Source organism: Aythya marila (genome assembly GCF_965140915.1).
Source record: "Aythya marila genome assembly, chromosome: 8".
NCBI classification, from domain to species: Eukaryota; Metazoa; Chordata; class Aves; order Anseriformes; family Anatidae; genus Aythya; species Aythya marila.
This window is the reverse complement of record NC_139049.1, coordinates 11,017,986-11,043,724: the sequence shown is the minus strand read 5'-3', so window position 1 is coordinate 11,043,724 and position 25,739 is coordinate 11,017,986. Positions and strand designations below refer to the sequence as shown.

Here is a 25,739-nt window from a genome sequence, read left to right as displayed (position 1 = left end):
AGGAAGATTTAGTGGGTGTAGAGATAATAGAGCACAGCGCTTGCTTGTGTCTTGGGGAAGGAGGGGTGGTGGCGTTCGGGCTTTAAGGGAGTCCAGTGTCAGCTCCCGAGGGGAATATTTTCGGTAATACCTATTTCAGTCTCAGGCACTTGGAAGGCAGAAGGAGACAGTGGGATGAAATGTGCTTTTCGGGAGAGGTGTTGTAAAGGCCCCAGGATTAGTTATCTCTGACAGGAGGGATTTTACAGACTCCGGTAGACGGCAGAGGCAGAGCCCTGGCCGTTCCCAATTGCTCCTCCAAGGCCCCGTGCTGGATGCCTCCTGTGGAGCAGCTCGGGCTGCAGCATCCCCCTCCCCGTGAGATGCCACGGGGTGAGCCTCGGGCTCACCCACCCCACAGACAACTCCTCTCGCCCCCATGTGAGCCTCATCTCCTACCCATGACGGCTGCCCTAAGGGTCTCCTGGCTCCCGCTGCCTGGCATCTACCCAAAACGCTGCAGGACCACGCTGTGACTTTGGAAACGGGGAAAGATTTGCAATAGAAGAGTCTGTGGGGTCAGCAGACCACGGCATCCCACCCCTGGCCTGTCGCAGCGCTCCCCGTTTTGTCGTGCACGTGGAGCTCTTGCTGTGCTTCCACTCCCTGGGGCTGCTCAAGATCAAACCCAAAACCTGTGCTGACCTCTGGGGATGGGAGAGTCCCTGCCAAATTTTGAGACAGCGTACGTCTAGACTTGGTGTGCGAGCAAGGGAGTGAAGAGATGACTAAGTGTCTGAAAGTTTGGGCCTTTGGAGAGAAGTCCCTTGGCTCCTGGTTCCTTGGATCAAGTTCCATTTCCTGTGGAGCCATGGAGATACTGGATATTTTCTCCCGTTTCTTGGCCTTTTTGAAAAAGTAAAAAAAAATATATAGATCTGTCTTGGGTGAGGAAACAAATTTTTGAAAAATTTTGGCAAGTCGAGGATCAAAAAAAATGTGTTGAGCGAAACATTTCATAGCGACAAAAATCAAAACATCTCACTTTGCCTTCAACCGCTTTAAAACATTTTAATGGGTTGAAAGGAAATTTCAAAATGGAAAGTCATGTTTTGCTTAAAACACTGGAAAGTGTTTCATTAACGAGGAAGAGCAGAAGCAAAACAATTGCCTTGTTTTTTTTTTTTTTTTTTTTATTTCCAATAAACTGGATGGCTCCGTCCCCGACCTGCACCGAGGTCAGGGGCTGTGTTCCCTTACAAGGGACCTGGAGCTTGGCAGCCCTCGTGTCTGATGAAGTCACCTCCCAGGCAGGAAGCTTTTCTGATTGCCCTAACTCCCTTTTACATCTTTTTAATACAACTTTGCAGGCTTCAGCTGGCCCTGCTCACCCGCTGGTGCCTCCAGAAGTATTTCTGGCCACGTGGCAGCCTCGGATCTGGGATAACGCAGAGAGAGGCTGGCGAAGTCCTTCACCTGTGACACCGTGACAAGTAGACCTGAATTGCGGTCTCTGTGGCCTTGGGATCTCTGCTGGCTTCCCTTGCCCTGAGGACGTACGGTTTGGGCTGCAAAATCAGGTGTGGGACCATCTGGTTCCATGCGGGGTCACCAGATTGTCCCCCAGCTAGAGCAGCCCCTGGGCTTTAGGTTGTGGTGAGGAGATGCTGTGGGTATATCCTCGGCCTTGCCCTGCTGCCCCAGTTCTTTGTGTCCCTGAGGGTCCCTTGTGGCTGGGGACAAGCTGGTGGCTGTGCTTTGGGGGTGGCCGTGCTTTAGGGACAGCTCTGCCCCCACCGCCTCACGGGGATGAGGTGAGGCGAGGGGCGCCGTGAGCCCCCTGTGGGGCTGTGTGGGTTCGCTGTGGCGCTTCGGGGAGGATCTCGGCTGCCGGCTGAGCGCCTCCAGGCAAAGCCAGGAGGAGAAAGGAGAGGAAGAAGAAGGAGGAGGAGGAGGAGGAGGAGGAGGAGGAGGAGGAGGAGGAGGAGGAGGAGGAAGGCCGTGGGCGCTTTAAGGCGCGGGCGGGGCGCGGCCCCCGGCCCACCTCTGAACCCGGAGATTGACGGGGGGGCGGTGCGGGCGGCGGGGCCGGGCCTTCCCTCCGCCGCCGCCAATGGGGCCGGGGGGGCGGGGAGCAGCGGCGGCCCCTTCCTCCCCTCCTCCTCCTCCTCCTCCTCCTTCTCCCTCCTCCTCCTCCTCCTCCTCGGGTTCCTCCGTGCCACTTTGAGGAGTCCGGAGCCGAACAAAAGCAGGCGGCGAGGGCCGGGGCCGGGGGGGGCTGCGGTGCGCGGAGGCCCGGCCGGGGGGGGGCAGCCCCCGCTGCCGCCCACCTCAGCGCTGCCGGCGGCCACGCAGCCCCGAGCCCGGCCCGGAGGAAGGGAAGAAAAAAAAAAAAAAAAAAAAAAGGGGGAAAAAAAAAAAAAGAAAAAGGGGGCAAAGTTTGGAGCCCGCCCGGCTCCGGCGCTGACAGCGCCCCGCTGGGATCCGGAGTGACTCCGGAGCGGCTCCTGCCCCGCCGCCCCCTTTTGGAGTCGCCGCCGTTTCCCCTCCCTTCCCCGGAACCCCCCCTCCTTCCCTCCCTCCCTCCTTCCCTCCCTCCTCCTCCTCCTCCTCCTCCTCCTCCTCCTCCAGCAGCCGAAGGGATTTTTTTTCCCCCCTTTCTTTCCTCTCCTCTCTCTCTCTCTCCTTTTTTTTTTTTATTTTTTATTTTTCTATTTTTTGATTTTTGTATTTTTTCTCCTCCCCGCCGCGGAGCTGGAAGCCTGAAGGATCGATACCAATAAAAAAAAAAAGAAAAAAAAGAAAAAAGAAAAAAAGCAGCGCGAAGAGGAAGAGGAGGAGGAGGAGGAGTGTGTGCAGAGGAGGAGGGGGGGGGGGAAGACACGAAGAAAAAGAAGAAGAAGAAGAAGAAGAAAAGCGAGCGAGGAGCCGAGCCCAGGCGGCGGGGCCGGAGATGGACGAGCAGCCGCGGCTGATGCACACGCACGGCGGGGTGGGGATGCCCGGGCACCCGGGCCTGTCCCAGCACATGCAGGATGGACCAGGCGGGGCGGAGGGGGAGGCAGGCAGGAAGCAGGACATCGGAGACATCTTACAGCAGATCATGACCATCACCGACCAGAGTTTGGACGAAGCGCAGGCCAGGTGAGGCTCGCCGGGGGGGGGGGGCACACGGACACACACACACCGACATACACACAGACACACGGATATACACACGGACACACGCCCGGGATGATTTGGGGGCAGGTGCCGGGGAAGTTTGGCCGCCCAGCAGCTCTGCCGCCGCCTTTTGTGCGCCCCCGGCTCGCCCTTTGTTGGCCGCCGGGGGGCAGCCCCGGAGCCCCCCCCCCCCCCCCCTTAGCCCTGCTCCGAGCCCTGCCTGGGGCGATCGGGGCCGGGGGTGGGGGGGCGGCTCCGGGCATTGTTCGGCGCCCTAGGGGCTGCCCCCACCCCTCTAGGCAACTTTGGGGCAGTTTCGGGGCTTTGAGGAGCCGTCCTGGAGCGGGCGAGGAGTGGATCCCCTCCGGATCCCCTCCGGATCCCCTCTGGATCCTGCAGGAGCTGCGGGTCCCACCGCTGGGGCCCTCCTCCCGCTGTTTTTCAGGCCGTGCTTTTGTGCTCAGAAGGCGTTACGTAGATCCTTTTTTTATATATATATTTTAATTATTATTATTGTTTTTAATCGCAGAAGGAATTAAAAAATAAAAAAAATAAGGCTGCGAAACGCAGCAGCCGAAGCGCCCTCGGCTCGGAGCAGCGCGCGCCCAGCAGAAGTTAGGGGGGGGGGGGGGAAATCTCCCAATTCAAAATCTCCCACTTCCAAGCCTAGCGCTAAGAAAGTCGCCCAGAATCATCCGGGGGGCACCCTTGAAATTTCTCCTGCTGGGGGTGGTGCCGTTCCCCCTGGCATCCGTGCTGGTGGCCGGGGAGGATTGCTCGAGTACATTGTTCCTGGAAAAACGCACGGCACCGTCCCACAGCCCCGCGGCACGACAACTTCCAGGGGGCTGAAAGTGTCCCCCCAAACCCCCTGCTCGCCTCCTGGGCTGGGCGAGAGCGTTTGGGCTGTCCTTTTTCAATTTTATTTTGATTTTTTTCTAGTCCTCGTGCAGGGGCAGAGCAGCTCATAATGCGCTTTCCTCCCGGCCCAACGCGGGGAAGCGAGGGGGTCTCCCTCCTGAAAGTTGTGGGGTTGGTGTGTGATCCTGCGAGGGTAATTTGGGGAGCTTAATCACATCAGTAAGCCCCAACCAGAGCAGAGCGAGGAGAAGGCAATATGGTTTTGCCTCGCTGGGCTATTTCAGCTGCTTCCTCGCAGTACTTTTCTTTTTTTTTCCTTTTTCTTTTCCCCGAGCTGCCAAACGCACAGCATTTATCAGTGGTGTTTAGCTTTGCATTTCCTGCATCCATCCTGCTATTTGCGTGGCCGTTTCGCTCCTTATTATTATTATTTTTTAAAGTTTTGGGAAGATGCAAAGTGCCAGTGTTATCTGTAAGAGGGCCCCTGCAGCGCACGGCCGTGATTTGTGTCCACCCCGATGTCTGCACCCATCTGGGTGTGCTGATAAGGGGCCGCTGTGGTTCGGCGAGGGCATATACCTTTGAGAGGCTTCATCAGAGAGATAAATCTTTTTAACATGTTGTGGGTGGTGGGGTAAGTAGTGTGAATGTTTGCCAGATGTTCACATCGTCTTGGCGTGTAATTTCGGTTGGTAAACAGAAATCCCGTAACTGGCGCCTGATAGGAACAGCCCTTTATACGACCGAACCCCTGGCAAAATGATCGTACGGGCTAAGGAAAAAGAAATAAATCCTGCCTCAGCAGGCACACGGTGGGTTTTAAAGCCAGCTGATTCAAACCACCCCCCCCTAAAATCTCGCCTTTCCTCTAAACCCACGGGAGACCGGTCAGCTATGAAACCACCACCGAAAAGAAAGGCAGCGAGCAGGATGCCTCCCACTTCCCAGAAGCATCTGGCTGTGCTTTTTTTAAATGCATTTACTATCCCAATTGTAAAGAATTAAATCTTAACACCTGCAAATAGGCTGGCTGTATGCAAGAAGTGTAGCAGGAAGGCAGGGAGATGGATTTATTCCTCCATATGCGCGCGTGCCTGTGGCTGTGCGTTTCTGCACTCCAAGTTGGGCGCTGAAATCCCCCGAATTGACAGCTCTAAGCAGAGGATGTTGCCAGCCTAGGGAAAAAAAGGGGGGGCATTTATTTTTTTTCTTTCTTTCCCCTCTGCCTCGCAGAACGAGCTGAATGAAACACATGGCTGGGTTTAATATCGGAGGTGGGAGACGGAGGGAGCCCCGCGCTGCTCGGCTGTGTGTGTTTGAATGAGTTACACCACGCTTGCCTTTCCAGCCCTGGCTCTGGCTCGGCGAACGCAGCCTGCCTTGCACTTCGTGGCCGTGAGAGCCGCTCGGTGGCAAATCCTAATTCCAAGCCATTCCCAAATTGGTGCCATTTATCTGCTCTCCGTTAGCTGCTGGTGGCACCGCTGCTCGCGTCCCTTGAGCCCCGGCGGGGACGGCAGCGGCTGGGCCCGGGGGCTGCTGGGCTCCCAACCCCGGCCAAAATCCACCCCCGGTGCACTCAGCAGGGCTGATGTGAATTTTGGGAAGTTCTCCCCAGCTGCAGCGACGTCCTAACCTCCCCCCTTTTCTTCTCTCCCCAGGAAACATGCTTTAAACTGCCACAGGATGAAGCCAGCCCTTTTTAATGTCTTGTGTGAAATCAAAGAGAAAACAGGTAGGAAATCAGTGCTGTTCCTTCTACTGCTTTTATTTATTTTTGATTTCTGCTCTTTGAAGGTATTATGCCACAAAGTTTGTGCCCCCTCACCCCCCCGCCCGTGTGTAGGAGTGTTTAAGTGGGGAGAAATAACTCGCTGGTATTTAATGCTTCTGGCACTGGACTCGCATGATGTGGTTTGTGTCTGCAAGGGAAAATGCTGTGGTTTAATTTCTATTGTATGGCCGCTTGTTATTTCTTGTTTTCTTGGGGGAGAGAAGGAAAAAAAAAAAAAAACAAAACCTTGCCATTTCTCTCTTACTCTAGTTTTTTTTTCTTTAAAAATGTGGCACTGTTTAAAAAAATAATCCTGCCTAGGGAGTGTGCGGGGAGAAAAACAAAATGCAATTGCGCAATTTTACTGCTGCTCCTGGTTTGGTAAACCTAAAGGTGTCTTACTTTGTATTTTTTTTTTTTTTTTTTTTAAGAAAGGGTTAAAATGCTCTTGTCTGCCAATCATCCGGGCTAGCTCGCATAAGAGCAAGTTGTCAGCTGCCTTTAGTGAAAGCAATATATTAGATTGTTAGTTACTTTAGGGTACTGTTGTTTTATGACATGGGGTGTTCTCAGGCTTCTAAAGAAGCTAATGACATGAGAGCGTTGGCTCTGCCGTTTCCCACTTTCCAGACCTCCTACCATGTACTAACACACTTATAACACATCCCAGGGGGGCATTTAAATTTTAAAAGCAACAATTAAAAAATAGCAGTCATCAATCAAGGGTGATCTTAAACAACAGATGCTCAGGAAAGGACATTTAGCAACATGCACCACTTATTTATTTATTTGCTGGAATCTTTTTTTTTCCTTTTTTTTTTTTTTTTTTCCTTTTTTCCAATTGGGGGAAATGATGGAAATTCAGCACGGGGGGGTGACTTGCCTCTGCCTTTCCGAGCTGATCAGAGGTGCTCCGAGGTTCCCCGTGCTGATCCAGCTGCCTTGGTTTAGCAGCCTGCGAAGTACTTGACTTCTCCCCCCCTCTCAGCCTCCCCTCTTACAACAAGGACCGTACCAGTCAATAATTCATATCTAAACCATATAAGCAAGGGCATGACATGAATGAAAGTGACAATAAATATGATTGCACACCCCGTTGATATACATTGATAGTTACACATAAAAGGGGAACAGCTTTCGGAAACCTGAATCTGGGCCTTACTTTTTTTTTTTTTTTTTTTTTTTCCTCTTAAATATATATAAACCCGCGTGGTGCGAGCAGGTGATAGGAAATACAATTACTTGACTCCTGCAATATATATAAAACGACTAAGGGGGCCTATTGTTAAGCGGTGTTTGTGCAGCTTGTAGCCTAGACAAAGCACCTACGATGGCATGCGGCGCTCCGAGTCCTTAAGGCCGTGCTGTCCGACCTCCCCGAGAAGTCAGGCGTCGGGTGGGTTCCTAAATGCCGTGCCATGGGTTCTGCACGGACCCTCTGCAGAGTTTGTATGGTGTGAGGAGGAGGTGGTGCAGGGATTGAGCTGTTTTTACAGTCCTTTACTGTGCGCCCACCCCCCAAAAAGGAGCCCTCAAGTTCCTTTCCCTCTTCCCTCCTGCTTTGATTTGGTGCTAGCCAAAGGCAACGCGTGTCTGTGCTGCCGTGTGTGCTGCTGGTGCTCTGGCAGGGTCGCCGATGAATCCCAGCTCGCTTTTGATAGCACAGCCACAAAGTTTTTGGGGTGGGGAATCCAGGACCAGCCCCGGCGGCGGATGCAGGCGACGTGCTAACGGGGATGCTGCAGCTGTGAGCTAATGCCTGGTGGCAGGCTGGAGTGTGCCGTGGAAACAGAGGATGCTCAGGTGTGGGCTGGGGCTGCCTGAGCCTTTTGCAATGTGTTATTTGTTGGTGTTGTGCCTGGGTTACTTGGATACAGCTGCGCAGGGAAGCCTGAAGAGGTTGAGCCGAGGTGGCTTTTGGAGCCTGGGTTGCCTGCCCTCGGATGCGGTGGCTTATTTGTGCTGTGCAAATTAAAACTCCTCCTCCCCTTTCCCCCAGCTGCATCCCCAAAAGTCACACTTTGTGAGCGAGCAAAGGGCCAGATGGCAATTTATTTATTTTTTTTCCCTATTTATTTGCCATTACCAGGTGGGCCCGGCTGCAGCAGGAGGGCAGCCCTGGGTTTGCTGGGGCTGAGAAACCCGGGGTTGCGGGCAGGTCTGCACAGCCAAGTTGAGCCGAGTTCTCCCCCCAGCCTCCCCATTTTGCTTCCCAGCCTTTTTTTTACGTGTGTGGTGGGTTTTTCTCATGTGAGCCGTCGCCTGACATCCCGCTGGCTGCTCGTGGTCACCGTGTCCCCCCCCTCCCCGGCGTTATGATGTGCAGAAATGTGCATCCAGTTACCCGCTGCCTGATTTAAGTGACTCCAGAGCCTTATGGAGACTTTACCACCGCCTCTCGCAACATTATGGCTAATATTTCATCGCGTTAACATTGTCTGAGCAAACCCAAAGTGTCCATAAAGTTCTTCGGAAAAGAGGTCGGCTTTCTTGGCCAAAGGCTTCCCTTCTGCACCTGGGCTTTTCGATTCTTTTAAAGCATTTCTAAGCGTTATTTTATAAAGCTCCCTGCTTGGAATCCATCCGTTCCTTTTGTCTGCAGCCTGGAGTGATGTTTTGGGGCGATGTTTGTTTAGGAGTAGTCAAAGTTGGGAGGTTTGCTCCAGGTGGGAGCGTGGAGGAAACAAAAAATCGCTGCTTCAGTATCTGTTGAAGTTGTCCTCTCGCTGTGCTTCCACTTGCTGTTGGCTGCTTTGTTGTGAGCGAAGGGGCAGGGACTGCCTTCAGATGGCTGCCTGGCTTTTTGGAATAATAATTATGGAAAGAGGAGGCATTGTTGTCCTAAAGGCAACCGATTCCTCCGTCGAGAGGGATTGAAATCGGAAACGGCGCTGCTGATTTAGAAAAAGTTTGAAGGCAGGGGTAGGGGCTCCATATTTACATCCTTTTTTTTTTTTTTCCCTTGTTTTTTCTTTTTTTTTTTTTTTCTCCTTATTTTTTTTTTTTCCTGCTGTTCCCTGCCTGAGCGGAATAGCTAAGCAGAGGAACCAGGCAAAGCATCGCGGACGTGGGGTCCTTGGATGGCAAACTGGAAAATATCTGCTGTCAAAAGGCAGCAGTGCCTGGTTCAGCTGGGAGCCCTCCCCAGCTCCCCTGCACCGCTGGGGCCAGGCGGGGAGAGGCTGAGCACAGGATATAGGGCCCTTTAATCTCATTCCTCCTCCTTAAGAGCTTTGCCCATCCTTTCACTTTCTCTCGGCTCTTTTGGGGGAGGTGAGGGCGGCGGGACTGCTTAAAAAGGCCCTGACTTCTGGGTTGAAATCCCCCCCTTTTGATTATCTCAGCCCCTCTGTGCTGAAGGGTTTGGGGTGTAAAAGAAAAACCTGCCCACGACCAATCGAGGGAATTTAGGGAGTGGAGTATTTATAGGCAGCGCTGATTAGCCCTGCGCGTGTTGTTGAATAATGGGTTTATTTCTTTAATTTTAGAACATAATAGCTATATAAGGTGCCTCTTCGTTACCTTTCCCTGTGCATTATCTTCACCAAACTTAACTCAAATCAGATCTTTGGAGGAGGCAGGATATTTTTTCCCCCCTTCTTTTCTTCCTTAACACCCCTTTGTTCTCTCCAGCTCTGTGTTCAATTAACACCCCCATCACAGAACTGTAGTCTTTTTTTTTTTTTAATGTCTGTTACTGTATTTCACTTCTGACACCTCTCTTATTATTCTTGCCTGCCGTTTCTCTTTAATATAGCAATTACGTTATGGGGTTGCTTTCTTTCTTCCTCCCCCCCCCCGTCCCCAAAGGAGGGAACGGGGCCGCCGTGGTGCCCTGAGCGGGGCTGCAGGCGCGGGGCAGTTCCTGCAGGATGAAGTTTGTGGCGGGGCAGGATGCAGCATCAGGCTTCTCCTCCCCTCCCCAACCCTCTGGTACCATCTCAGACCCTGCCCTCCTTTTCTCCTGCATTTCCACGGAGGTTTCCCAAGCTGCTGGGGGTGGGTTAAGCCCCCCCAGGTTTGGATCGCAGCGCGGTGCTGCACCTCCGGCTCAATTCTCCGTCTGCAAAGCCAATAATGAAAGTGCTGCAGCTCCTGCACCGAAGGATCAGGGGCCCTGCTCTGCTCCGGGAAGTCCAGCGTCGCCTGCCTGCCCTTCAAAGGGTTTGATTTATTTTTTTTTCCCCTTTTTTTTTTCCAGCTTTGGAGGGAGAGGTGATGCTTCTCCTCGCCAGCCGGGTGGGCAGCGGGTCTGTCGGTGCGGGGTCTGCGGGGTGCCTGGCTGCTTTCGGAGGGGAAAGCAAAACATTTCATCGTCTGCTCATCCCCGTTTCATCATCTTCTCTTCCCCGTTTCGTCGTCTTCTCTTCCCTGTGGGCTCTGCTGAGAGCAGGGCCTCTGCTGGCGGCCGCTGCTGCGCGGGGAAACCTCTGTGCAGCTCGCGATTAAATTACTTCCAGAAAGCTGCTGGCTCGGAGGGAAAGGAGGGAAGGGAAAACGTGCAGGAGGCTGCGAGGCAGGGATGGGTCTGCAAGGGAGGACGGTGTCTGGGAGATGTGGGCTCGAGGGGGAGGGCTGTGCCGTGCAAAAAGAGCAGCGGCCACCTCTGGGAGGGATGGAAAGCAGCCACCCTGGAGGGACACCGGTCCACCCGATGGGTTACGGGGCAGCAACCCCTGTTCTGTGGGGTCCCTGTGACCCCACTGCGAGTCCTTGTTTGTTTTGGGGTGCCTGCTGTTGAATAAACTTTCCTATTTGTGTGCAGGGAGGGGGCTGCACCCCTTTGGAGACTGCTGGTGGGGATGGACGAGCTCGCACAGCTCCTGGGGGGCTGGAGCAGCCAAAATACCCGTGTGAACCAGGTGTGGGCACAACTAGCTGCTGTCAGGGACGTGTCGTGTGTCCTCCCCGTCACCACGGGCTTCTCTCCCCTTCCCTGTGACTGAGATCTCGTTACGGGGCCGTGTAGCTCCAAACGAGGAACTCGGAAGATCTTTCAGGCCTAAATTTCTCCGGGGAAAACGGCTCTAGTTCCCTCATTTGAGACCTGCAAAGGGATTTCCCCCTCTGAGCACTGGCTGTCTGCGAGCAGAGCTTTTCCTAAACGGTCTCAAATGTGGGATTTATTCCTCGGTGCCGGCCCTGGCATTGAGGGCAGCAGCTGTAAACAAAACGCGGAGCAACTCCGAGACAATTTCATCAGGGTTTTTTATTTTTTATTTATTTTTTTTTTGCCTGTCACAGGGAAATTACTGCATGCAGCAATTCTTTGGGGGAGCGGGGTGGTGGTTTCAATGTAAATGGGTTTGTTTGCAGGGAGATGCGCTGGGCTGTGCCGCCGGTCCTGCTTCTGCTGAATCAGAGCCGGGGATCTTGGCGAGGAGAGCGGAGAAATTCGGGAGCGCTGCTCTGCTGCTGGTGCAGCACCTCGTTTCCCTGTCCTTCCTTTAATCAGGAGCCGTAATGTTCTGCTAACGAAGCTCTGCAAAGGACTTTGATATATTTTTTTTGAAGCTCCATTAAGCATTTTGCTGTTTTGTTCCTTCCTGTGCCCGGAGTTGGGGCGCTTTGGGGCGCGGGAGAGCCCAAGCTGTGTGCTCTGGGCACTGTGGGGGCCGAGACCGTGTGCTGGGCCTGGTTTTGGGGCTTGCAGGGAGGGCAGCAGGGCCGTGGCCCCCCAGGCAGGCTGTTCCTGGAGGGCTTCATGCTTTTGTGCTGAATCCTTGGGCCTCTGGGTGCCGGCAGTAACGCTCCCAGGCGCGGCAGGGATGTGTGCGTTCCTGCCTGTGCAGCACCTAACGAGGGAACTGGGTCCTGGGCCGGCCTTTTGAAGGAGGTAATGTGATTTACAGCGGTGGATCTGGTTAATAATCTATAGCAGCTTCTGTACGCTCAGGGGCTGCTTTTATTCCCAGCCAGGTGTTTGCAGGCCGGATCAATACGGCCCCATTTGCACGGGGCAGCCCGGAATCTAATCAACCCCGGCCCTCCCCAGCCTCGCTCTGCGTCCTCTGCTTTCCCCAAACATCCCCAGGCTCAGGTTGGTCAGCCTGAAGCTGTTTGTGGGCACTCTCTGGCCTCCTGACTGCCAGTCTGGAGCAGCACATGCTGGCCAGACATAACCAGGCTGTGTGAGGCCCCGATACATCAACCCATACCGAACCCCAGGCTGTGCACCCTATTTGGGGTCTGGATCACTGTGCGGTGCTCTGCAGGGCATCCCCTCACCGGTGTGCTCTGGAGACAGAGAGCTTGGGCTTTTTTTGGTGTAATTCCCCCCCTTATCATGTTGTTTTTGGGGAATATCTGCAGGGAACCGTGCTCGGGACCAGAACCAGTGGTTTGAAGGGCTGGGCTTGGAGCCCCGCGCAGTCCGCCTGGGAGGCACCACATCCCCTGGCGATCTGCTGGCTGAAATAACACGAGGTGGCGGGCAGGATAGGTATAAATTACAGAAAGCCGTGGCCTGAGGAGGCTGTGGGCTGAATACATTGAAGTGTGGAGCCGCCAGGCTGGGGGAGCTGTGTGCTGTCGGGGTGGGGGAACGTGGGGCTGCTCCCTGCTGCTGTAGGGGGATCGCCGGGGCTGGAATTGGTTCGCTCCTACGTCAGGCATTAAAAAAAAAAAAAAAAAAAGGCACTGAGGAATTAAATCTCTTGGCCTTGTTCGTGAGCCCTGCCCTTGTGATATTTATTTTTTTTTCAAGCTGGAACAATGTGGTCCTGAGGCACGCGGTCCTGCGGCCAGCTCTGCGCCAAGGAAGGGGGTGTGTTGGGGTCTTTGGGGTCCTGGGTCTCGCTCCCTTCCCTGCAGTCCCCTTTTTCTCTGCGGTTTCCATCGGCAGTTGCTAATCTCCCTTCCCTGGCCCTTAATAGCTTTCTTCAGGCCTGGTGCACGGAGCTGGGGAATGGAGGGAGGCACCCAGGCAATCACTTGGCTGGGAAAACCTCCGCATACAGATTTCTGCTCTCCCAGCTCCTTCCCCTGGCAGCCCCGTGCCGGGGAAGCGCCCTGCTCGGCTCCCCGCACCTCGTGGAGCTGTTTGCTGTCGCTGCACCGCGGCGTTTCGGGAGCTCGCCGCTGCAGATCACAGAAATCCCCTCCGACACCCTGGGAGAGCAGTGCCTCATCACTGTCCTCTCCTTACCCAGCGTGTCCAGCTTGCACGGCCTCTTATTTATAGGAGAAGCCGTCCCCAAAATAGCCTTTTCCTTGCCTTAAGCTGAAGGGCTGTTTCCCACCCCCCTTTTGTTTTTTTTTCTCTAAATAATGCACCGATAAATTGGAAACCCTCGGAACAGGCAGTGCTGCGAGGAGTCGCAATAATCTGCAATGATAACTTTGCGATTTTCCTCCAGCCCTGATGGAAAAACAAACAGAGCTGCCTCTGCCAGTGGGATCAGCCTGACTTCGCCGCTGGTTTTGTTCCTCGTCCGAGTCCAAACCCAGGAACTGAGTTCCTTGCTCCTGCAGCTCCTTTTCGGTTTCCCACGCGGCGTTTTGTAACCAACCGTTCGGCCTAGCCTGGCCGGCCTGCCCATCCTTGTTATTCGAAGAGGAAAATCAAGTTTCTCTCCTGGTTGGATAACATTTTCAAATTCCAGAGTGATGTCGATTAGCAAAATTAGCAGTGGCAGGTTAAGCGGCAGAAATACCGTTCCAGTGGCTAAGTGGGCATTGTTCCTGCCTGCTCCTTCCCCAACCCCGGCGGTCCCGATCCTGCGCACGTTTCCGCAGCGCGGGGCTCCTTTCTTTCTAATTCAGCGCGCCCATTTCCTTTTGACATTTGATATTTACAAGGCCGGAGCCAAAGCGAAAGCGAAGCTGCCTATAACTCTCCGAAACGTGCCTTTCTAATTTCAACATTAATGTTTCAAAACCCAAGCTGCTTGTGGGTGTGCGCTGCCGTGTTTACACACATCCTTCTTTTTTTTTTTTGCGTGCGCCGTGATCCTCTGGTGAAACATTAAGAATGATACAATACCTGGCGCCTGCTGCCTGTGCCTCTGGATGGATCGGCCTCCAGGTTTAAGCTCTGAATTCAGCTTTTAACTCGAGCAGGCTCTAATGTTAAAAGGTTGCATTGTATTAACTCCGTCCTGCCTTTCTTTTTTTTTTTTTTTTTTTTTTTTTAAATTTGTGATTTATGTGGCGCGGATTGCAGATCTCCAGACAAAAGGCCCGGGCCACAGGTTAAAAGAAATGAGTTGGAACTTTTTAGTGATCGATCCCGAGGTGCTGGCTTGGGACACAACCTGCTCCTGGTAGGTTTTGTGTGAAACCTGTGCTTTCAGCCTAACAGCCTCGTTCAGCGGGGCGTTTGCTCTTGTGGGAGCAAGTTCTGGGCAGTGGGAAACCCTCCACTACCCTCATGAAGGTGGGGTTTTGAAGGGTTTATTACCCTTGCTTTCAAAGGAGTGCTCTCACTTATTTCGGACTCAGATCTGGCAAGCTCCTGGCTGCTGAGTTTTGTTATGCGGCTCCTGCTAAGGCCGAGGAGCCTGCGCATCCCTGCTCCCAATGCAGTTGCGTGTGTGGGGGAGCAGGTGGCAGGAATGGTGTTTTCGGTGCGTGTATTATTCCCCTGGAAAATCCTGGCTGTTAGATATGGTCAGCAGATGTGAAGTGCTGATCGGTATCGGTGATGGGAAGGGGAGTCGCAATATACTTGGCTAATGGAGAAAAATCCGAGGAGCAATTCCCTGATTTACGCTTTCAGCGATGTGAAATGAAGCAGTCTGAAGCGCTTTGCTCAGCAAGCTCTTAGTGCGCCGCTTCCTCCTTTGTACTTCATGCAGGATTTTCCAGAGAGGCCGTTCCTCAACTTCGTCACACAAATGTGGGTGCTCGGTTTGCAGACGCTGCTTCGGGAGGTGCAGAGCCTCCGAAATGCATCCAGAAAAACGAAGCATCGCCCTTTTTCCCCGGGTCTTTGCCCGCGTGGGAGCAGGAGCGAGCAGCGCCTGGCATCAGCTCCTTCTGAAGCCCCGGTGCAATTCTGTCCCCAAGTGGCTGAAAAGGTCATTTAGCGCGATAACAAACGTTTCAGGGCTTTTTTATTTTTTATTTTTTTTCCCCTCAAATAGTCAAACCAGCATCCTTCCTGGGGGTGGACGTGCCCCACGCAGGATTATCGGTAGGAGCGCCTGGGCTGGTGCTGCTCCTGTCCCGAAGGTCCCCGGCTGCTATTTGCACATCACGGGCTCTGACTGCGGCTGGCATTTCCCCGCTTGCCTGGAATTTACTTTTCTTCCTGGCAAGGGCATTCGGTAACATTTGCGCACCTGGGCTGCTTAATCTTTGGAGGGGTTGGGGGATATGGTGGAGAAGGTCATGGGGGTAAAAGTGATCTTTTTTTTTTTTTCTCCTTTCTGCTTTATTGGCAGGAGGCAGCGGTGTGAGCAGCTGTTAGGCACCATGTCCTCTGCCTGGGTGTTAGCAGAAGGAGGAAAAAAGCTTTACAGAGTGTGCTGGTACCTCTGTTGTCCCCTGGGTCCTGCTCGGTTTGGGGGATTTGGGTCCAGAAAATTGTGTGGTGCTGCCTCGTGGGCTCGAAGGGGCTCTCGGGGTGGGAAGAGGGGGACAGGGATGATGCTTGCACCAGTATATGGTGGTGGTAGAGGTTTAGGAAGACTATCCCGAGGGCAAACAGGGGTTGTTTACCTTGAAAAAGCCACAGAGAATGTGGAATATGATAAAATACAGAGAGATGGAGGTATGGGAAGTCCCTGAGCTTTTAATGCACCTGAGGCCGGTGCTGCGCAGCAGGAAGGTGGCAAAGTCCAGGCTGATGGAGGCACAGGATTTCTTTTTTTGTGGTGTTTGGTTAGGCCTTGGGAACATCCCTTGGTGAAGCTTGGTCAGATGCTCTGTGGGCCAAAAGCCATAGCAAGTGCTGGGGGGGTTGCAACACCGTGCTTCAAGCCCTAAAGGCCCCATTTCTAACTTATTTTTGGCATTTGTGAGAGGAATATTGATCTGTTGTGGCTTGGGGGGGGGGAGCTGGAGGTCCAGATCTGTTGAGGTGTGGATCTGGAGCGAGTTGCCGGAGGTTTTGTAGGAACCGTGAGGTAAATGGCCGCGGGGAGCCGGGCCCGGCCTTCCTGTCGGGGTGGCTCCGCAGGCCTGTCGGGGCGTGCGGCCATAGGCAGGGCCCGGCTGAGCCAGGAACTGCACGATTAGGAGAGGGCCCTGCAGTTTGTGTGAGAAAGGAGCTCCATGAGAATGATTTCTGAATAATTCCTATCCTTGGAGTCGTCCCTTTTCTGTGACGGGGCTGCTGAAGGGCTGGCCGTGCCCCGCTGGGTCCCGCAGCTCCAGCAGGAGCACGGAGCACTAAATGAAGACCAAATGAGAAGCGCGGGGAGACAAATGGGAATCAGATTTAGGAAGCAGACGAGACGAGGCTTTGGAAGGGAAGGGGCACGGGGGCTCCCTGCGTTCATCAGTCTCCGCGGGTTTCAGGCAGTGATAAAGCAGATTTGGGTTCTTTCACCTTCTCTTCCTTCTTTCCCTCAGTCCCCTTCGGTTTCCTGCTGTTTGCTGGTCCAAAAATAGCCCTGGATCCAGCAGCGGCGGCATCTCCTCCCCGAGCTGCCACCTTCTGCAAAGGGGATAAGCGGCCAGGGCCTCCTGTCCAGCTTTCCCTTCTCCTATGAAGTTCTCGCTGCCTGGAGCCCATTGCCTGAGGAGCCAGGGCTGCTGTCAGAGGAGCTTCTCAGCCTTCCCGGAGCAGGCTCCTCCGAAGCACGTTGTCTCAGTGGAGTCCATTTGTCCTGGCACACTGCGGTGTAATTTAGAGGCAGCCCCTCGGGACTGGCAGCGCCTGGAGCAGATCAAAGTTTCCCTGTCAGAGGGCCCGGGCAGCGCCTCCCAGATGCTCGAGTTACCTCCCAGCATGTGCTCCTCGGGGACACGGTGGAGCCTGGTGGCAGAGGGAGGATCCTGGCAGATCTGTGGGAGTGCTGGAGCTGTACAGAGCTTCGGGAAGATGAACTCGAGCCTTTGATCCCCTCCACTTGAGTCCAGGGGCACTGTCTGCCCCATCCTGCCTGGATGAGTAGTCATCTTCCCAGGCAGAGAGGCCAGGCCAGAGCTGGGGTCAGCAGCTCCCTGCTTATTTCTGCAGCTCCCTGCGTCCTGTGCTGGGACAAGGAGTAAAACCACAAGGAATAAAACTCCCATCTTGATGGGGAACGTGTTCCCTGCGTGCTGTTGTGCCTCTCCCTTGCCTTCCGTGGCTTTGCTGCTCTGGCTCATGGGGCTGTTTTGGTCGGGTACCAGGTAGGGCTGTTAGTTACTGAGTCGCTTTTCTGTTTGCTGGTGGGGAGCAGGGGGAAGAAGAATGCAGGGTGACCTCCTGGATCCCTTTTAGGATTGCTTTCAGGTGCTGTGCTGGGCTCTGTTACAGATGCAGCGTGGTGGGATGGCTTGTGCTGGGCACCTTTCCCCTCTGGTGCTCAGCAGATCCCTCAGGCACTGCAGAACCACACGTACAGCCGCAATAACTTTCCTCTGAGGCTTGGCACGTCCTGCAGAGGGGCTTTGCTGCTCCCCACTCGATGCTGAGCCCGGTCTGTGCCGTGGCTGCCCCTTGCTGTGATCCCCCAGCCGCGGGGGGACAGCGCACCTCCCCTCTGCGCCCAGGGGTGTCGGAGCCGCTCGCTGAGAGCTGCTCAGAAGAAAATTTATTGTGGCTTCGCTGCCATCACTGACAGCCCGGGAGGGACTGATTTAAGTAGCATTTGCAAAGCTGCCACAGGGCTTTCCAGTTGCAGACTGGTTTGGCTTTGCTCCGAGGAGCAGCACGACGCGAAGGAGCCGAGCGCGCCCTGCGGTGGCTTTTCCAGGTCCCCGAGGTCAGCACGGGGAGGGCGAGCATCCTCCCTTCTTAGCAGGCCTCGTGGCCACAGGGACAGCGGTGGCAGATCTCTTGAGGCCGTTTGCCTCTTGTAACCGTGCTGTGGGCACTCGATTCCCCTGGCTGCTGCTGGGGGCACCCGCATGCTTTAGGCTCTGTGGCCCTCGCCGTATCCCAAAGGTCCCCGTCCCGTGCTGTGCTTCGTTTTCCTGTAAGATGCATCTCGTTGCTCTGCCAGCAGGCTTTCCTTTAACCTTTCCACGACAGGGCTTTAAAAAAAAAAATAAAAAATTATATATTTTTATTAGGAAATTCCCGTTTGGTTGCTTTAAAAAGCAAGCCCTTGTGGCTGGCCCCTGGCCCGCCGCTAACAGATTTGTTTGAGAAAAGGCTGCGCTGGCATCCTGCTTTATTGAACATGCCTCCTGGGAAGCTGGTTTGAATATCCTTCTGTCTCCTCGGAGCAGGGAGCTCTCAGGACTGCCTGCCGCCATGGGGATGGGGAATGCTCTCCTCTCCCTTCCCTCCCACCCCTTCCCCTTGTTCAAAACTCTTTTTTTTTTTGGAGGAGAGAGAGCTATGCTCCGTGCGTCCCGCTCCATGCGGCTTTTCTCTTTCCCCACGGAGTTCATCCAAAGTTCGTATCCAGACGATGAACAAAGTGGCTCAGACCTTTTCCTGACTCCTCACCCTTTGTCCTCATCACTTAGTGACAGACAGGAATCAAATGCCACAGGCGGGCTGACGGGACGGGGCTGTGCGAACGTCCTCCGCTGGGGAGGAGGAGTGGAGCGGTCCCGCCTGGGTGGGGGCTCACCTTTAAAAAAAAAAAAAAAACAAAAAAACCCCACACCATATCCCCCCTCCCCGGGTAAAAAGCAGAGCTGCTTTTACTTCAAAGGGCAGAGGAGAGGTGTGGAATGTTTTTTGGCAGGAGCCAGATAAATTTCTAGCGACAATAGACGCGGGGAAGGAGGACCGGATAGGGTTAGCCTCGGTGGTTAGCGCTGGGTGTGCCTCCTGGGGAAGGAAGGGGCTAAGGGCTGCTTGGGATCAGGGACATTTGTGGCTTGGGAGGGATGGAGGCTGCCAACGTGGGGCTCTGCGGATGAGGTTTTCCTTGGGAAAGGGCCCTGGGCATTGCCCTCTCTGGTGGCATCTTCAGGGATGTGCTCGGTGAGGCCGTGCATCGCGCTGCATCGCCCCTGCGCTGGAACAGGGCGCTTTTCTCAAGGGACCAGGGGATGCATGGTCCCGGTGCCTTTCCATTTCCATTCCCTGGCTCGATCTTTCACCTCACCTGGCTTCAGAGCTCCCCTCCGGGTGTTGGGTGGCACCCGCTGGGACGTGCGGGGCGGTGGGGTTAGTGGCACAGGGCAGCATGGTTCACCTGGGCAACTGGCTTGCTGACTTGCTCCTTTCTGCCCGAGGCACAGGAGGAGGGCTGCTTCCTTGGGGGACATTCGGGAGGCTCAGGACGTCCAGCTCAGGCTGGCAGGGAGGGAACGGCGCCGTTCAATTTGTCTGATAGCGCTCGTCTACCTCACTGAGCTGTCAGGTGCCTCGGCTGGATCCCAGTACACCAGGTACAACCCGCCGGGGGACCACGCGTGAATACTTGAAGCTCCAGTGCTCTGAGGTGAAAGTTTCCATTGCCACTTGCCAAGGGCAACGCTGTGACCCTCTCTATTTTTATTTTTCTTTCTCTTTTCCCCACCCATGCTGATTTCTGGCAATGCCCCGGCGTTGCGTGCGCGGCTGTTCTGGCACGGCCGCGGGGCTGCAGCCTCCCCCGTTACCTGGAGCGAGCTCCGGGGACGAAGCACGAGGCAGGGCTGGGGGCTTGGCTGCTCTGGAGCCACCCCGGAGGCATGGAGACACAAATATCCCCCGTGTAGGCAAACTCCGTGCCTGGCTGTGCGAGGGAGGATGCTCTGGGTGACCTGAGCTGGCTCCAAAGGCTGCTGTGTGCCGGGTGCAGGCTGTGGTGGTGGAGGAGCCGCATCTCCCTGCCTGCAGGAGCACTCAGCAACCAGCAGGGCACGGTGGCCGAGGTTTAAGTCTCCTGGAGCCTGAGCTCCCTGCTTTGGGGCTTTGTGCAGCGCGTTAGGAGGGGAAAGGAGCCTGAAAACGCTCTCCGAGGTGACCCAGGCACTTAGGGTTTCCCCCTTTTCACCATCCGTGGTGCCCAAGATTTACCAAGCTCTGTGCTTGAGGGCTCCCCCTCAGCAGGAGGAGTCTGCGTGTGGGGGTGTCCCATGGTCAGGGGGATTTAGGGGTTCGGGGGAGCTCTGGCTGCCTCCCCGCCTCTGCCCCAGTGTTTATCAGCAGCCTCCCTTCCCTCCCTGCCTCCCTCCCAGGCGCTGAATTCTTTCTCCGTGGCGTCATCCTCCGGCCAGCAGCCGCCCGGCCCCGCTCTCCCTTCCTCCCGAACGAGCCCAGAACTGCTGGGCAAACATTTCGCCTGTTGTTATTACAGTATTCCCATCTGCATACTTAGTCATAAACCCCTTTTAATTCCAGCCTTTTCTGGGGCGGGGTTAAGAGTTCAAACCCATCATTTTTCTTTTGGGGCTGGAGGCTTACAAAAGCTGCCTGCAGCGAGATTGTTCTGCAGGACGGGCCCCGAGAGCAGCTTTAGGGGAGGAGGAGAGGCTGGGAGGGGGACGGGGGGTGCCGGGGATGCGGAGCCCCCTCCCGGGAGGGTTTTTGGCAGCGTTTGGGGCCAGCCTTGGTGAGGGTGGGGGCGTGGGGCCTCCCCCTCCTTCTCTCCCCTGCCTGCTTGCTGGAAAGCTGGAGCTGGCCCCAGCAGTTGTGCCGCTGCTCTTGGGCTCCTTGGGGACGTGAACACCGAAATCCCAAGGGGTTTGTGTCCAAATGTGCCCGGGAGGGGGGCAGCACGGGTTTTGTGTGGCACCCCGTGTGCGTTGGGGGCTTTCCCTGCTGGCTTCGGAGGCATTGCAGTCATCTCTGCTCCCTTGGGCAGAAGGAATTCGTTCTTCTTTCCCCGCCACCCCTCCAAATTAAAAGGTCTCGAGGAGGAGAAGAAATAATAATGCCAATTCGGGGCGACAGGAACGCTGTGCGGGTTTGTGCAGCCCGATTGCCCAACGTCTTTCAGCAAAGGAGGCTCCTCGTGCTTTGCTTTTGGGAAGCAGAAAAAGAGATGGAAACGCCTCGTGTCTACGTTGGTGAAATTAAGCCCTCGCTTTTTTTTTTTTTTTTTTTTTTTTTATTAAAAGCCTTTCTCTGAAATTTGGCTTCGGTTTCATATTGCAAAAGCCCTTATGACAAATAGAGCTGTAAAGAGATGCCGTGAGGGGGAGAAGTCAGGAAAGAACAGGTATTCGGACGATTCCCTGTCAAAACTGGGACAGCAAAGCTGCTTTTGATTAGTTTTGTTTTGCTCAGGTGCAGGTTGGGTGTTTTTTTTTGCATTTATTCAGGAGAGGAGGAGTGGAGAAGCTGAGTTCAAACACCCGGTCGCTGAAGCCCCAACCTGCTGAAGGGAGATGAGATGGGAAAGGTGAAGTTTGCACGAGCAGCCTCCACTTCTCTTCTGACCCGCAGTCGGTCACGGAGAGGCTTTTCTAAAGCTCGGTGGTGTTTGGAGGTGCCCGGATCACTTGTGGGGCTGTCCCAGGTGGGATTAGGGACCTGAATTTGCATCTCAATTAGCTGCACTGCTCGCTCCCCTAAATTACCCTGAGCTGCGCTTCGGGGCGAGGAGATTTTTTGGGAGCAAGTGTGGTTGTCGAGCTGCTGGGGAGGGAAGGGAGCTCGCCACATGAGAAACGGGCATGTTAGTGGCAGCTTTTACAGCTGAGTTTCGGTATCTCAGCTGCCATAAAGCAGTGCAGGGTCTGGCAGAGCTGTGTCCAGCTCTGGGGGCCGGATAAATAAAACCCCAAACCCTTGCACGTTCCACGTGGGCTCCTCAGCTTGCAGATGCAGGGGTGGAAGGGGAAATGCCACGCTGCATTTCTAGCAGCTGGATGCTTGCAGCTGCCCAAGCAGAGGCTCTGCAGGGCGTGCGTGGTGCCTGAGACCAGTTCTGCAGGAAGCTTACGTCTCTCAGAGGCACGGGCTTGCCCGCCTGGCACGGGGCAGGCAAGCGGGCTGGGCTGCGTGCTGATTTCGGGTCACCCTGCTGGCTCTGCACATCTCCCGGCCGCTTGGGTGGCTGCGAGGAGCGGAGGGGAGAAAGCAGCCGGCCTGTCCTGCCCTGCTCCAGCCGGGTGCTTGGAGGGCAGCGTTGGTGGAGTTGCGCTTTGGAGCCTGCAGATCTCTGAGAAACTCTTCCCCGCTCTCCCATCCCCAAGGTAGATGCAGCAGCGCTGGATCTGTGTGCTTGCAGACATCCCTCTGGGTGCCAGGGACACGTTTCACGTTCATCTGCCAAGCGGGGCCTGGCGTGCTCGCCCCAGAAGGTCCTAAAGTGGCCCGCAGGCGCTCCTCCTCCTCCCTTCAGCGGTGGCGTTTTATTTGGGAGACAAAAAGCCTGCTGAGATCTCTTCCCCTCCCTGCGCTCACCTGCACCCTTTGCCTTTCTGCTGCCGAGCGCCTTAATTACAGCTTGCGAAACGAAACGTGGTGCCAGTAAATCTTGGGAGAGGTCGCCCCTGCCTCTGCCCGCTGCGTGCGTCACATTCCTGCCCCGGGAGCGCTCTCGGGACGGGGACGGGGCCGGGGACGCGCGGTCCCTCCTGGAGCACGTCCCTGTCGCCGCTTCTTCTTTAGGCTCTCTCCCTCCTTAACGTGTTGCCTGTGTAATTGTTGGCTGTTTGTCCGCTAATGATTATAAATTAGCGGCCGAGTGTATAAAAAGTTAATGAAGTTCTGGTAGTGGAACCATTACGAGTTCCCAGGCTGGCACGTACAGGTCGGCTGAGCCGGTAAGAAAAGCCAGACACCGAGGCCGGCGTTTCAGGGTATCAGGTTTCAGCTTGCTCACTCTTTCCTGCTGCTGTGGGCCTTTTTTTTTTGTTGTTGTTTTAATTCCTTTTCTTTCCAGTTTTCTTTCTGGACGGAGCCGGAGTGGAGCGCTGGGGATGCCAAAAGGCGGCAGGTGATATTTGCTGTGCCACCAAAATGCCTCCGTGCCCCCCTCCCTCCTTTCACGTATTTCCAGCGTGTTTCACCTTACCAAGGGCACGTAGCTTACGTGTCCCCTGCCCCTTTTCTTGCCTATTTCAGCACCTGAGGGTTCCCCAGACCCCTCACTTCTGGCCTGTGTGGGTTTTTCCCCCTCATATGGGCTTCTCAGGTGGAAACCAAACATCTCAGCCCCCTTCAGCTCCTTGCCTCCTGAGCATCAGGCCGTGACCCCGCAAGAAGGATTTCTTCCATCGCTGCTCGTGGGCAAGCAGTGGGAAGGGTGTTGGAGGACAGAATGTGCCTGGAGATCCCGCAGGTTAAAGCTTCTTGCCATCAGCCTCCCACCCCCTTATTTTATTTTATTTTATTTTTTTCATCGCTCAGAACTTGGCAGGACTCTCGCCGTGCGGCCTGAAGTTTCTCCAGGTGGAGGCAGATTTGGTGCAGCGCTCGCTAAAACGAGCCGAGTGGCTCGGCAAAAAAAAAAAGGAGACGGAGAGGAAAATGAGGCGTCCTTCTTGCTGTGCGAGTGAGATTTTGGAGGTGCCTCTGAGGCTCTGGCATCCCCCCGGCTCTGGAAGCGCTGTGGAAACTTGGCAGGGGGGTTGCCTTGTGTCAGCGTCGTGAAAATTCAGTCGAACTCGGCGCGGTTACCCCGTCTGTTCAGCAGGTCTCTGAGGAGCCTGTGCTGCATTTTGGCAGCTCAACCCTGGGGAAGGGAGCGCCAGCAGCTCGCCCTTGGCACGCTCTGGTCCAGGCGCCGGGGGGCTGCGCTTCCCCTTCGCTCCCTCCCCTGGGCCCAGCGCTTTGGGGCTGTTGGTTTGGGTGCTCTCCCTTTCCTCCAGGACCATCTCACCTCCTGATTGTCCCCGTTGTGCGATGCCTCTGCCACAGCTCAGCTGGGAAAGGTTGAGAAATCCCTGCTTGTACGGGGCTCCTGGAGACGGGACAGGATCTGTAGGATCAGGGAACCCTTGGGACCCCGCGGCCGGTGCTGGAGCGGTGGCTGAGGGCCTTGGGGAAGGTGCCATCCTTTTCCACCGGCCTCAGGTTTTTCCCAGATGGGATTATCCACGCTCTGGTGGCACTCTTCCCATCTTTAAGGGTGTTAACACTAGTCTCCTGGCCTCGTTCCAGGCTGAACGATCGCTTTCAGCATCCCTTATTTCCCCCTGCTGCTCTCGCTGGGGGCTGGAGCTGGGCTTTGTTCCTTGGGGCTCCTGCCTGTGCTGCTTGGGGCTGGGAAATGGGCTCGTAAGGCTGCTCAGAGGATGGCAGGACCTCGGAGATGTGTTTTGTGGTGGGCTCGAGCCACGAGCCAAGCCGGCTGGGTAGCGGGCGAGGGAGGCAATGAGGCACACATCCTCCTGTATCCCCCGTGCTGGCGCTGCCTGTGGGGCTGGGGGCAGCAGCAGGGGGGCACACACCTCCCCACATCCAACACCCCTCCCTGGGCTGAGGAGGGGGCGTACGGATCTCAAATTTCGGGTGCAAGCCGCTGGCTGGCAGCCCCGTGGAGGAGACGACAGGCGGGAGCCGCCGCTCTCCGTCGGGGACCTGCCCGGCACGAGCAGCGCCTGGGGACGGGCTGGGGTCCCCAGCCCCTCGTTGGGGGACCCACGCCTCCTTCCCCGCGGCTGGTTTTTCGGCAGGGCGCAGGCATTCCAGGAATTTGTAAGGAATTACCGGGCGGGTGGCGGCGGGGACGGGAGGAGGGGAAGAGCGGGAAGCCTCCTGCAATACGAACCATCTGGTCTGGGTCTCTCGGAGCGGCGGTGTCTGGGATAAAGGAACTGATCGAAAACAGACATTGTTTGAGACAATAAAACCGTATTACACGTTAATGAGAAAATACATCGGAGAGCCGAGGGCCTGGGGCGAGCTGGGTGTTCTCCTCCATTTCCTCTCGACCCGGTGCGCGGCCCCGAGGTCGCAGCCTGCTGCTGCTTTCCCCGGTGCTCCCCGGGCTCTGGGGCTCGCTCCCGGCGAGCGTTTCCACGGGCAGATGCGCCACGAAAAGGCTGGGACACGCACAGGGTTTGGGCACGGCACGCTTCGCTCCTTGGGTTGGGATCAGCTGCTTCACCAGGGCGGTGAACAAGCACCAGGCTGCTCCCGGAGGGGTTTTCTCCTCCAGCACCCGGCGCGAGGGGTGTGATGTGAACATCTCCGCCTGCCCAGGCGTGGTGCTGATCTGCAGGACCAGGGCTGGGGCCGATGGCCATCTCCTAGGGGAGGAAAACACGGCAGGGAGGTGCAGGAGGCAAAAAGCACCCCGTGGCCGCACCAAGGGGGCTCGCTCCTTTTGCACCTCCCTCATTCCTGGAAGCCTGCGGGGCCTCAGGCTCGCGCAGCTCCTCTCTGAGTAAATAAAGCAGGTCGGAGCAGGCATCCTGGCCCCGGGGCGAGTGGCACAGCCTGCCTTGCCACGCATCCATCCCTCCCCGAGCAGAGAGACCTCAGCCGGAGCCCATCCGGGCTGCCCTGGGCCAGGGAGCAGCTGGGGGCTGCCCGCGAGCAGCGCAGGATGAGCTGGAGTGTACCCGTAGCCTCGGGGAGCGCAGGGCTGCGCATTGCTAATGCTGTTGGTGAGATCCTACAGGCCCTGATTTCCTCCTCGCCGCCTCGTGCATCCGCCTGGAGAAGGCCCTGCGGGATGAGCAGGCTCTGCCACGGGGCGCACGGGTCCTGGTGTGCCCAAACCCTTTGGGTTTGGGGTCCTGGTGTTCCCATATTTCTCCCTCCCGGGCTGGGTGTGGGTCCTCTGTCCTGCCTCCCACCCCTGCAAGGAAATCTGCTTCCCTTACGAAGAAAGCCAGGCTGGATTTTCACCTGGAGGGAGCTTCTGGAGCCCTGTGCATTGACTCATCCCGGCTGAATTGAGGCTGGGCTCCTAACCCTGAGCACTGCTTGGCTGCCCGCCCTCCTGGCACGCCGATTTTCCCCTGGGCTGACCTTTGAGGGGTCTGGGGAGCTGCGGATCGATCCTGTGCTCTGCTTTTATGG

At 55.7% G+C, this 25,739-nt stretch overlaps 1 protein-coding gene across 2 annotated transcripts in view; it reads left to right on the top strand.

Annotated features, from left to right (window-relative positions):
- Nucleotides 1-2,127: 2,127 nt before the first annotated feature.
- PBX1 (PBX homeobox 1) overlaps nucleotides 2,128-25,739 on the top strand; it is a 111,943-nt gene continuing 88,331 nt past the window's right edge. Inside the window, exons 1-2 of one of the 2 annotated variants that reach the window (XM_082765762.1) lie at nucleotides 2,128-3,123; nucleotides 5,664-5,737. In XM_082765762.1, the coding sequence (XP_082621888.1) occupies nucleotides 2,933-3,123; nucleotides 5,664-5,737 (265 nt within the window). In that variant the 5' untranslated portion in view covers nucleotides 2,128-2,932. The remainder of the gene's footprint in view (nucleotides 3,124-5,663; nucleotides 5,738-25,739) is intronic. The other variant, XM_082765763.1, reaches the window with a different exon arrangement.